We start from the raw sequence: 12767 nt of genomic DNA, 5'->3' as shown, positions 1-12767 counted from the left end.
GGCCCCAAGCAAATGGCACATTTTTTCTGTAATGAAAATAAAATTGCGAGTATGAGAATATATGAAACTTTAACTTCTGCTTAACAGTTGAATTTCAGAAGGTGAACTACAAATTACAATAATTTTTGCAGATCACTAGGCTAGTCAAAACCGAATGTTAACCACCCCTCATAATGCACCAGACAATCTCCAACAAAATATGTTGCAGAAAACATACAGATTTCACTGTGTACAACAAAGAACACTACTAAATAAACGATGAAAGAGACATACACTCAAATTGTGTTTAACCAGGAAAATTTTTCACAAAAAGTGAAGCCAACCAAGTTAATCGCCATAATGCATTTGTGAGATTATCCAACCATGATGAAAATTTTGAAAATCTTTAATAAAAACATTAGCATGGCTTCAAGATTTAACGAACACCGAGAAACAAGAAATCACTAAATCAATAGTGCCAACCTTTATAATCCACCCAGTTGAGCATAACAAATAACCCAAGTTAATCATAATGACTAGAATTTTTCATACAAGATAGAGCCCATTAAACGCAAAACCAGAAGAAAAAGAAAGAAACAAAGAAACTCAATCAATAATTCAAAAAAGTGTACATTATCACCCATGGAATTCTTGCCGGTGGCTTATCTCTGTTGTGTGCGGGCAATTCTATCCTTGAGCTTATTTCGTGGTTTTGCCGCTGCAGTGGAGTACTTGGCGTTGCGGTGATTGCATGGGTTTCTGCTTCAGTGGAGTGACGTCGAGAAAACAGATGGCGAAGAGTGTCTATATGTATTTGGCTTTCTTTAGCGGTAAAAATGAGATAATCTTGTGTCAGGTTACAACTTACACCCCTATGAATAAAATAAAAGTTTTTAAAAAATAAAAAACTTTCTGCAAAATTAATTATATTTAGATCCACGTGTTTTTTTTTTAAAAAAAAATCCTTACAATTCGAGTATTTTATTATCAAAACGGCATTAAAATAAATATTTACAGTATTTAAGTCTTCTATCTGATCTTTTTACAAATATTTTTTAATGCTACATAATATTTATCTTTTATATTTGAGTTTTGCTTTACAAGTTTTACTTTGACCAAAATTTTTTTATAGCCAACACTCCTCTCATGTCATCGTATGTAGTAGCTAGTATAAATCTTAGATGAATATATGAAAAATTATTCATCATTGTTGATTTTGCAAATTTATTATCTGCATAAAAATTAAATTTAAAAAAATTAAATTCGATGTTTAATCTTTCCAAATAAATTTCTAATTTTTTTAAAAATACCACACACACATTCATATATAACGTTATACTTTCAATTTCTATTAAAAATCTTATTTATACTCCCTTGCTCTATCATAAACTTGAAATCCTTATACTATTAAACTTTGGTGTAATGTTCTTTCGTTATACTCACGATTATTTTAAAATTTAAAAATATAGATAAAATATAATTTACTAGAATATGATAGTTTTAGATTAGAAATGTCAATGAGGCGGGTATGGGGCGGGTTTGGCTAAACCCAAGACCCTCCCCATGAAAAAAACTTTGACCCATTACCCGCCCCACCCCGGTTAAATATTCTTCGGACCCACCCCACCTCGAATACGAAACGGGGCCGGGTAGACCCGTGAGACCCGAATTTTTTTAAAATAAAAAAGTAATATTTCTTCTCACATGACTAAATTATGAAACAGACTAGCCTCTAAATACAAACTTGTGGAAAATTAATTCATGTTTTCGACCACACTTAATAATAACAAACAAAGTATTTTCACGACATAAAAAAAGAGTTACTAGCTCTCCAAAAAAATCTTGACATCCCCAAAAATAAATCATAACATAATTTAAACATATCAATATAAAATCAGCGAGTAGGCAATATTTTAAGTCTACTAAGATGAGGACCAACTATTCTTCCATTATTGCTAAAAGCAGATTCAAATGCAACAGTTGCCATAGGAATAACTAAGATCGTTATGGTTGAGGTGAGCTAATAAAAAAATGAAAATCAATAAAACTAAAACCCTAGAATATTTATATCTACATATATGAGGCAGGTATGAGGCGGGTATTATAGAACCCATGACCCGCCCCATATCCGGACGGGTCTGAAAAATTGGACCCGAGACCCACCCCATGACCGATTTAGTATGCCGAAACACACCCCATACACACGGGTTCATTGCGGGTCTGGGTAAAACCCGGACCCATTGACATCCCTATTTTAGATAAGATATATTATTTATTAAAATAGGTTTTTATGATTTTTTTTCATTAAATAAAATTGAATGTTTTTGAAATTTGAGCAAACAAACCAAAACATTAAAGTTTGTTATTCTAAGTATTCTAAGCCCTGAATTTTGAAAATATATTATAAATATATTATTTAATAGCATGAAATATTGTGGTTGAGTTAACCTAAACTCTTATGTCGTCCTATCTGATAGAAATCTCAAATATATGAAAGAAATCTGTTTTTTTTTATATATCACAATATTCTCTTATTATATGTTTAAAAAAAATTAGAATAATAATTTGGAAGCAATTTAACATTAAAAAAATTTCAAAAAATGAAGCAAACTTTGCAAGTTTTATGTATTCCATCATAATCATTCAATGATTCTGACACCAAAATGTGTTTTAGCAATCACCTAATTAGTTTTCCTGGGAAAAAAATTGAATATTTCGGTGGTAGATAGATCAAAATATCCGAAATTTAGAAATTATTGTATTAAGGCCTAAAATTTTAAAAATAATGAACTAAACCAAAAAAATTCTAAATTTTTACCTACAAAGAATGTGGTAAATAACATAACTAAATCATAGATGTTAAAATGGATCAATTATGTTGGGTTGTGAACCCAACACTCAAAAAATTTGGGTTGGGCACAAGTGGGGCAAAATAGGTTAGCTTTTTAAGGTCATGTGTTAGGACGAGTTGGGTCGAGTTAACCTTCAATCTATAAAAAAAAATAAAAAAAAAAATCTATATTTATTGGTTTGGTTACAAGTATTCTAGTCCAATTTTAACCAACTTCTTCGCACAAAAAAATAAATAAATACTTTTTTTCCTTTTTAGATATCGATCCGGTTACCAAAAAATATACTCGTTTGAAAACTCGTTTTTACTGAATTTTCATACCAAAAAACTCATCTAAAAAATAAATTTAAAATACTTAGAATATGATGGAGTTTGTACTTGGATATTTTTTAGCCTAAATGTTAAAAATTCACTTTTAAATTTTTCGATAAAAACTAAATATGATTAAGAAGGTGGAATTCTATTAAAGTTTGATTGAATTTAATTATTATTTTTATAATGTATTTATTAAATGTTATATTATGAATGTTATATTTCGATTAAATTATTAGATTATTCATGCATAATCTTACAAATTTTCTGTAACAATCAACTCGAAAGAGTTTGTAATCTAATTAATCAAAATTTATAATAATGATTGAATTTGTGCATTATTTTTAATCATTAATTTCAATACTGATAAATAACTATGGTATGTACAAATGAAAAAGGAAATTACAAAACTCCTAATAGTAATATATGTTGGAATTATTTTGTGGGCTCACATAATTTAATTAATTGTACATGGACAAGCTGTCTAATAAAGAACCCTAATAAAGTGATCTAATTAATTATAGGTTTTCAAACTATTAAATAAATTGGTATGGTCCACCTTATGTGTAGAAACTCAGCCCAATTAGGTCTTCTATGGTGGGTTGAAGACTGCTAAGGTTATCTAAGGAGGTGTATTCAATGTAGGAGAATTTTTGACTTTTAATGACTTTTGTAGATTTTAAAAAACTAGATGTAATCAATTAAGACTTTTGCATACTCTATAGAAGTCTAGTGGTATTCAAAATAGACTTTCATAGAGTTTTAAAAAATCAAGTAGTATTCAACATTGACTTTTTAACTCTATAAAAGTCTAGAGGTATTCAACATTGACTTTTTAAAACTCTATAAAAGTCTAGAGGTATTTAAATTTTCAATAGACTTTTAATAACTTCATGAAATTCATTAATATACAAACATTAAAGCCCAAAGTACAACTATAAATTGTCAAAAATTGTATTAGGTTCAATCCAAAGATTTGGATGGATTTTAAGAACTTCTAACTCGTACACAAGCTATTTATTTTTCCCTCTGTCGCTTCACATCACATCTCTTCTTATCTTATCTTTTCTCCTCTCATCTATTTTTATCACTCTCTCAAATTTTCAAAATGTGTCTCTATATATATTTTCATATTTCCTTTCAAATTTTTCATTTTTAGATGATTGTTCATTTAATAATTTTTTATTTTAATATCATAGGAAATTTTAAATTATAGAATTGATTTTGTGATTTTTAATTTATACAAATTAATGTAATATTCAATAATAATAAAGATGACCCAAAAAAAACGCCGCTTAATTCTTAATAATTGAATAGTCTCGCAACAACCATGATTTTTTAATTTCTTTTTAGCATTTTCAATTATTATGTAAGCTATGATATTTTTATACAAAATTGTATCCACACAATGATAAATAATATTCTTTTCACATGTATATTATCAATTCAAAACAAGATTACATATTAATCAATTGATGTATTTTTAAAAATTTACAAATATGTGTACAAACCCACATATATACACATGTAAGTATTAAATGATTTTACTTTAAATAAGTAAATTTATTTATTAATATAAATATTAAAAAATTATTTCAAACTGAATATGTTATATATGTCAAATAATTATTAGTTCAAAGAAATTAATAAAAAATAATATGTTATAATTAAGTACAACATTTATAAATTCCTATAAAAAAATTTAACAAAAGTCTATAAAAATCTTGCAAAAAAATCTACATGAATCCACGTAAATTTGTTTATAAATCTGTGAGGTTCTGTAAAAGTCAATAAAAATCTTGCAAAAAATTCTACATAAATCTACGTAAATCTGTTTATAAATATGTGAGATTCTGTAAAAGTCAATAAAAATCTATGAAATCCATAAAAGTCTATCATTTGAAAAGTCATTAAAAATGCATCAAAACTCTGATTGAATACACCCCACTAAGATATGGTCCCCAAAGCACAGAGAATATAACACAGAATATATACGGCCCACGTATTCTAGATCTCTCTCCTTCTCCCATCAAAGGCAAGAATAAGGTGGTCGATTCTCTGTTGCCTTGGAAGATCCATATCTCTGACGCTAGATCGAACAATGGATTATGGTATGTGTTTACTGTCATTCATATTTTCTGATAGTTCGACATGAATTCCTGTCGTGTTGTGATATATATATATATTTAATCACATGATTTATAGATTTATTTTATTAAATCTGCAACAAGTGGTATCAGAGGCACGTTCATGTTGAATTATGAGAATTTTGTTTATTGATGGATCGAAACACAAAAAAAAAAAATATGTTCTCTTATCAGATCTGAAACGTTTTTCTTGCCTATAAATTTTTAAATTCAGATCTGATTCTTTTTTTAAATTTTCTGAATTTGGATCTGAATAAATTCATGTTCTTTGAATCTAGTATTTTCGAATTTTATATCCAAAATTCAGATTAATTTTCGATTTAAAAAAAAAACGAAAATGAAAAATTCGATTTTTTCGAAATTGGGAAGAGCTACCGGAATTCATTGCAAATCGGATGTTCTACGGCCAATTTCCGGCAGGCTTATTATTAGGCGTCTTGTTCGCAACACGAAGACGCTCCATAACCCTCCATTAATTTCCCGTAAAAGCTTCTGTATCGATCGGATCGGTCGCGTTTTCTTCTGAATCGCGATCTCATGTGTGTTTTGTATCTGGATTGATTCTGGCCGATTTCCGGCCTAATACGGACCGATGATGGTATGGAGGTGGTCTGCCGTGGTAAGGCGATGCCTGGGTAATGGTTGCCGCCCACTGGTATCGCCGGAGAAGGTGGCGGCGCCGTTTTTCTGAGTTAGGGCTAGGGTTTCGGGATTTGGGGATTTTTGGTTTAATTTAAGGTCTTGTTTGGTTTTGTTTTTTTTTAATTTTAAACCAGATTTGAAATCCAAAATTTTGACCATTTATTAAATTTTGACTTCCGCAATTCTGATTTGTGAAATTAAATTAGATCATTTCAAAATTTAATTGCATGAAATAAAATTAATATGGATTTATTCGTTATTTTATCGCCTTTGTTTATTTCGATAAAATATTTGTGGGTGAATAATTATGAGGTGCAAATATTTTATTTCTTGCATATTTGGTCTTATGTTTTATTTGGCCCAATTAAAGTAAATTAAATTTTTTTGTGAAAATTTTAAGTTAAGTTGATGTCTTGTATCTCAAATTTGGTTAAATTTATATTATTGTTAATAAAGTGATTTTGAGATATGTAGATATTGGTAAAGTTCAAAATAAATTGTGTTTTAATTTATGCGAAAAATAATCAGCTCAAAGGAAGACTATTTTTTGGCCAAAATCCAAACACAATAGATGAATTTAAAGTGCATTTAGATCTATGTGGAAAATAATCGGCCCAAAGGAAGACTATTTTCTGGCCAGATTTAAGATTCAATATATTTTCTTCAAGTACATTTATATCTATGCGAAAAATAGCCGACCCAAAAGAAGACTATTTTTTGACCAGATTGCAGACATAATAAGTGAACAAAAAATGTGTTTATATCTATGCAGAAAATAACTGGCCCAAAGGAAGGTTATTTTTGGCCAGATTATAAGTACTTATTAAGTGGTCTTACAGCGTGTCAAAACTATGCAGAAATTAATCGGCCCAAAGGAAGATTATTTTCTTGTCAGATTGTAGACACATTATATGATATTAAATTGTGTTACATTTATGAGAAAAATGATCGGCCCAAAAGAATGTCATTTTCTGGCCAAATTTTTTCATAATATGTGATAATTTTGGATTTATCCATGCATGCAATTGTTGGTCCAAAGAAATGCATATTGTTGGCCGGATTTATTATCAATATTTAATAACCATGATGTTTGAGTGTATCACTTACAAATTGTTATTTTTTATCAAAGACTAAATATCAATGTTGTGCTAGGTACTTTTTTTTATGGCCCACCACCACCATGCTTATATTTTGTGATTTATTTAATTTAAATATATGCATGAAATATATTTTACTGTGAGTTTTTTGTTCTATTTTGTTATAGCATCTTCTATATCTGCCAATCTGAACAACTTTCCAGTACTTAATGGCTCAAACTTCAAGAAATGGAAAGAGCATGTTATGATAGTGGTCGGCTGCATGGATTTGGACTATGCGCTAAGGGAAGATCGCCCCGCACTTTTGACCAGTTCAGGAACTGCTGATCAAAATGGTTCTTTGGAAAAGTGGGAGCGATCAAATCACATGAGTCTGATGATTATGAAACATTCCATTCCAGATACTATAAGGGGTGCAATTCCCGAAGAAAAAGATGCCAAAAAGTTCCTTACTCAAATAGCAGATCGTTTCACTGCAAACGAAAAGGTCGAGACAAGTACTATTCTGAATAAACTTTTCTTAATGTGGTACAAAGAAAAAGGGAACATAAAGGAGTACATAATAGAAATGTCAAATCTTGTGACTCGACTAAAAGCATTCAAGTTGGAATTGTCGGAAGACATAGTCGTACATTTAGTCTTGATCTCTCTGCCTGCGCAATTTAATCAATTCAAAATAAGTTATAATACCCAGAAGGAAAAGTGGACTTTGAATGAGCTTATTGTGCAGTGCGTTCAGGAGGAGGAGAGATTGAAACAAGATGTGATTGAAAGTGCTCACTTGACATCTAACTATCAAGGTAATTGCATCAATAAGAAAAGAAAATGAGAATTAAGGAAGGAAACTCGGGACTTCACAGCATATGGAGCAACAGAAACAAGATAAAGTGATCACTTGTTTCTTTTGCAAAAAGACTCATGGACATGTGAAGAAGGATTGTCCCTAATACGCCAATTGGCGTGCAAAGAAAGGGTTGCCTAAAGAGCCGGTTGTCAACTGATGGTGAAAGATACATCTTATGGAAAATGACAATAAAACTGTTGGTGTTTTTTTAAGCTTTATTTAGGAACTGAGTTTTTTTTCCTTGTACTTGAAATTGAAAAAAAAAATTTGATTTTAGTTTCATGTTTGATCAAATCAAGTTTTTGCTTTATCCATGTGGTATTTTTAATTTTTCGAAATTCAAATATATTCGGTATGAGTTCTTTGATTGATAAACTTGATAAATTGAACATCAATATTTTAAATGACATTGACATTATGCATTCATGAAATTTTGAAATTAAATGCAAATTAATTTCGTATGTTGACTTTAGTGAGAGTGAGTAAATTGTAAAGTCAACATTGAGAAGAATATATTGATGTTTATGTCCATATATGTGGTGGTATAAATTTTATCATGTGGTAATCTCATTCAGATTTATAGAGAACATTGTTTAGATATTGTGAACATCATTAGAATGTTGGGCAGATATTTAAGAAACCCGATATTGGATTATTAATCGGGTTATGCGGTACATAAAGTGAACTGAGGATTTTATGCTCACACATCGAAATCTGACATTTGGAAATAGTTGGATATTTGGAATCCGAATAAAGTTGCGTAATTTTATCACCGTTAATGATCATTGGTCTAAGAAACCATTGAAAATCAATTGTAATAATAAAGCCGCTATATTATATTTAAAACACAACTGAAACTTGTCAAAGTCAAAAGATATTGACATGAAGTTTCTAGTTGGAAGGAAATAATTCAGAGTGATTGTGTGTCAATTGAGCATGTTATTGCAAACTCTATAATTGCGGATGCTTTTATCATGGGTTGGCCACCCAAGATTTTTGGGCATGTGACACACATTGGTGTTGTCCATATAGTTAATATGCATGTACAGTGGGAGTTTGTATTCGATTTAAGCATTGACTCATTTGACATGATTTGAGTTTCTGTACAGACTAAAGTTTATTTGAATTACTCTGAAATAAAGTGATGACTTTGATTGCGGTTTGGCATTTGGTTGAAAATATGTTATTGGACTTTTTGAGTCATTAGGAGGACCAGTTTGAAATGCAGGTTTTATTCTGGGATCACATTTATGTATTTCCATGCTACACATCCATACTTGCTCTATGTTATTGATTATGCTAATATTGTGATCATTGATGGGTCTAGTGATTTTAAATGTAGCGATGACTGCTTTGGTTCAATATTGGTGTAATTGATAGACCAGATTGTTAAGGAATATTTTGGTTTAGATAGCAAGAGCTCAATCCAGTTTTTGCATGTATTTTATCCGGATAACTTACGTGGCCCAAGTGGGAGATTGTTGGAATTATTTTGTGGGCTCACATAATTTAATTAATTGTACATGGACAAGCTGTCTAATAAAGAACTCAATAAAGTGATCTAATTAATTATGGGTTTTCAAAGTATTAAATAAATTGGTATGGTCCACCTTATGTGTAGAAACCCAGCCCAATTAGGTCTTCTATGACGGGTTGAAGACTGCTAAGGTTATATAAGGTTATGGTCCCCAAGGCACAGAGAATATAACACAGAATATATATGACACACGTATTCTAGATCTCTCTCCTTCTCCCATCAAAGGCAAGAATAAGGTGGTCGATTCTCTGTTGCCTTGGAAGATCCATAACTCTGACGCTAGATCGAACAATGGATTTTTGTACGTGTTTACTGTTATTCATATTTTCCTATAGTTCGACATGAATTCCTCGCGTGTTGTGATATATGTATTTAATCACATGATTTATAGATTTATTTTATTAAATCTCCAACAATATATCCTTCAATCCCATCCAGTCTATCATATTTAAAGGGAAAAATATGTTAGTTTTTTTTTTAATCACACTCTTAATCTTATTATTTATTCATTATCATTCTATATCATATCCAATTATTTTAATAATCACCCTATAAATTAATATCTTCACAAACCTATCCGTGAAAGTAAACGCAATTTAAATAAGAGTGGGTATCATGTGAGACCGTCTTACGGATCTTAATCTGTGAGACGGGTCAATCCTACCCATATTCACAATAGAAAGTAATACTCTTAGCATAAAAAATAATACTTTTTCATGAATGACCGAAATAAGAGATCCGTCTCACAAATATGACCCGTGAGACCGTCTCACACAAGTTTTTGCCTTTAAATAAACATCAATGTATGGAAATAATTTGTAATTGGATAATTTAGATTTTTTATTTTGAGTTGGACAATTTTCATTCACCCTTCCACAACCAAATGACCAAAAGTTCCTGGTCCAATCTGAGAACGAGTACGTATCGAGAAAGTATAAAGACCTTTGAAGATAAGTCGGAATCTTACTTATCTTACCTTAAGCAGAGTTGTATCTCAACAAAAATCTTACTTCAGTCTTTAGAAAGGTAACTAGCCCCTCTTGCTACTATAAATATCAGAAATTTATTACGATTTTATTTATTCATACTCTCATGCTCACCTAACACTTATAATATCACACTCTTTGGTTTTTAATTCATAATCATAGCGCTGATTTAAACATCAGATAGGTCACGGCAGAAACATCCCTGACGCCCTCTAACTTTATTTTTGTCTGTGCAGACCATATATCACCGACCCGCCCCACAAAGCTCGGAAGATTCGAATATCCGCTCACCAAATCGAACTCGATGTAAAAATTTTGGTATCATCATGACCATTTAGACATCAAGATTGTGAATTATGAGGAAGACGACTTGATTATCATACAATTACAAGTTGTTTTTTCGATGTCGCCTTATAGTATTTTTTGTGTCATGTTTTTAATTCGGTTAATCTGCGTATGACACATTTCTATTTGTGTGTATATTGTGGAATAAAATTTTGAATGTCATTATATAAAAGATTGGGAAAATATCAATTCTCTTCATATCTTGTCATCAACTGATCATAATTAAATTGTGGTCATCTGACTAATCAAAATTAGGGCATCTTAATCATGTTATTTTCACGAGAAGTGATTTGGATTTAATGGCAGTAAGTAGGTGGATTCATTCACCCACTAATGTAGCCATAGTATGAGAGTTGTAGCCAAACGTCAAAATCATTTTTTCTAAAAAAAAATAAAAACACTTTAAAAATTTAAATTTATTTAAATACTTCTTAAACTACAATTTCTATCATATATAATTTTAGATTAGACCCGATAAATTTAAAAAAAAAACATAAAATTAAATGAATGGAAATTTGTGTCCATCTTAGGGATGTCAAAATCAGACACGACCCACCAACTCGACACGGTTTAACAAAAAAAAATCAGATTTGAGTTTAGGGTTTTCGGTTTCGGGTCAGATCGGGTTGAACCCGATAGCTGACCCGAAAAAAATGATCGGGTTAGGTTGGGTTCGGGTCAACCCGAAAATTTTATATATTTTTTTAAAAAATATAATTAATAAATATTGCCTACATTTTTATGTATTGTATGTCTGAAAAAATATTTATTGTATATTTATATCATAAATTTTCATAATTTAATATTTATTTTGAACATTTTTTTAATTTTTAAACAAAAGTTTTTTTGATTTAGTACATATACTTTATTTTTCTACAGTTAGACTTTCAAATTTAAAGTATATATATATGTGAGAGATTTTGTTATTATATGTTTAAATTAAAATATTATTATTTTTTTTAATTTTATTTAAAAAAATTCAAAATCGGGTTATACATGTTGATTCGGGTTGAGAGTTTTCAAATTGGCTCGGGTTCGAGTTGAGCAATTTTTTTAAAATATTATTGCTTAACCCGACCTAATCCACTCGAATTAACACTCTTATTCCATCTCCACGGGAACAAGGTACCCCGCACGTAATTCAGAATAAAAAATATATTTAAAAAATAATGATTAGCTGTTATATTATACGCAAATGCGATGTTAATATAAAACATGTTGGGCTGGTGGACACAAAATGCATGAAAGCGTGTGGAGGCTGGCCTAAAAAATTATATATATGGTTCATATTTATTTAATTTTATCCCACAAAAGTCGTGTATAGTTGTAAGTAATGCCCCCCCTCATGTCTGAATATTTATTATGGGATTCATAAATTTTTTTAAAGAAAAAGATAGTATAATTTGAGAGTATACAATATAAAAATGTTAGAAAATCACTCATTTGAAATAAACACGGAGCATTAGGTATTATCACAATTTTTTATGTACACAAAAAAAAAAAAAAAAAGAATTTCAATACTCGCTATTGTAAGGTGGTCTAGATAGATTAGTTTATGAGAAAATTAAATTCTTTGTCTTGTAACTTCCATGTTTTATATTTTTTGTCATGTTATTATTTGATTATATTTTAGTTTACTTAGATTTTTTTTTTTGGTTGTAATTTTATTCCTTTTTCATAAGATTTATGACGTAGTCGATGCAATCTCAATAATGTACAACACCATGTAAACAAATTTCTGTGCCATGTCATCATTTTCTTATTACAAGTCATAATTTTTGGCGTCGTATCAGCACTCCGGTGAAAAATGACTAAATTTTTTTAAAAAATAAAAATTGGTAGAATGATTCAGCAGCATGATTAAAATGAAAAACATGTAAGTTATAGAAAATGTACCTTTATGGAATTTTTTATTATCAAATCTTATTTTTACAACAATATTCATTTTTTTTGTGCACTTAATCTAATTGTGTTGTCAAAAATTTCAGTCTTAATATATTTTTTGTCGTTAGTGTTAATGTAGTAGT

At 29.9% G+C, this 12767-nt stretch overlaps 1 protein-coding gene across 1 annotated transcript; it reads left to right on the top strand.

The window, feature by feature from the left end:
• Positions 1 to 5243: 5243 nt before the first annotated feature.
• Positions 5244 to 7857, top strand: LOC142556647 (uncharacterized). The gene is made up of 2 exons (XM_075668129.1): positions 5244 to 5253; positions 7196 to 7857. Exons 1-2 carry the CDS (start codon positions 5244 to 5246, stop codon positions 7855 to 7857), a joined length of 672 nt encoding a protein of 223 aa, XP_075524244.1.
• The last annotated feature ends 4910 nt before the right edge of the window (positions 7858 to 12767 follow it).

Source organism: Primulina tabacum, chromosome 1, assembly GCF_025594145.1.
Source record: "Primulina tabacum isolate GXHZ01 chromosome 1, ASM2559414v2, whole genome shotgun sequence".
NCBI classification, from domain to species: domain Eukaryota; kingdom Viridiplantae; phylum Streptophyta; class Magnoliopsida; order Lamiales; family Gesneriaceae; genus Primulina; species Primulina tabacum.
This window is presented reverse-complemented; position numbering and strand designations above follow the sequence as displayed.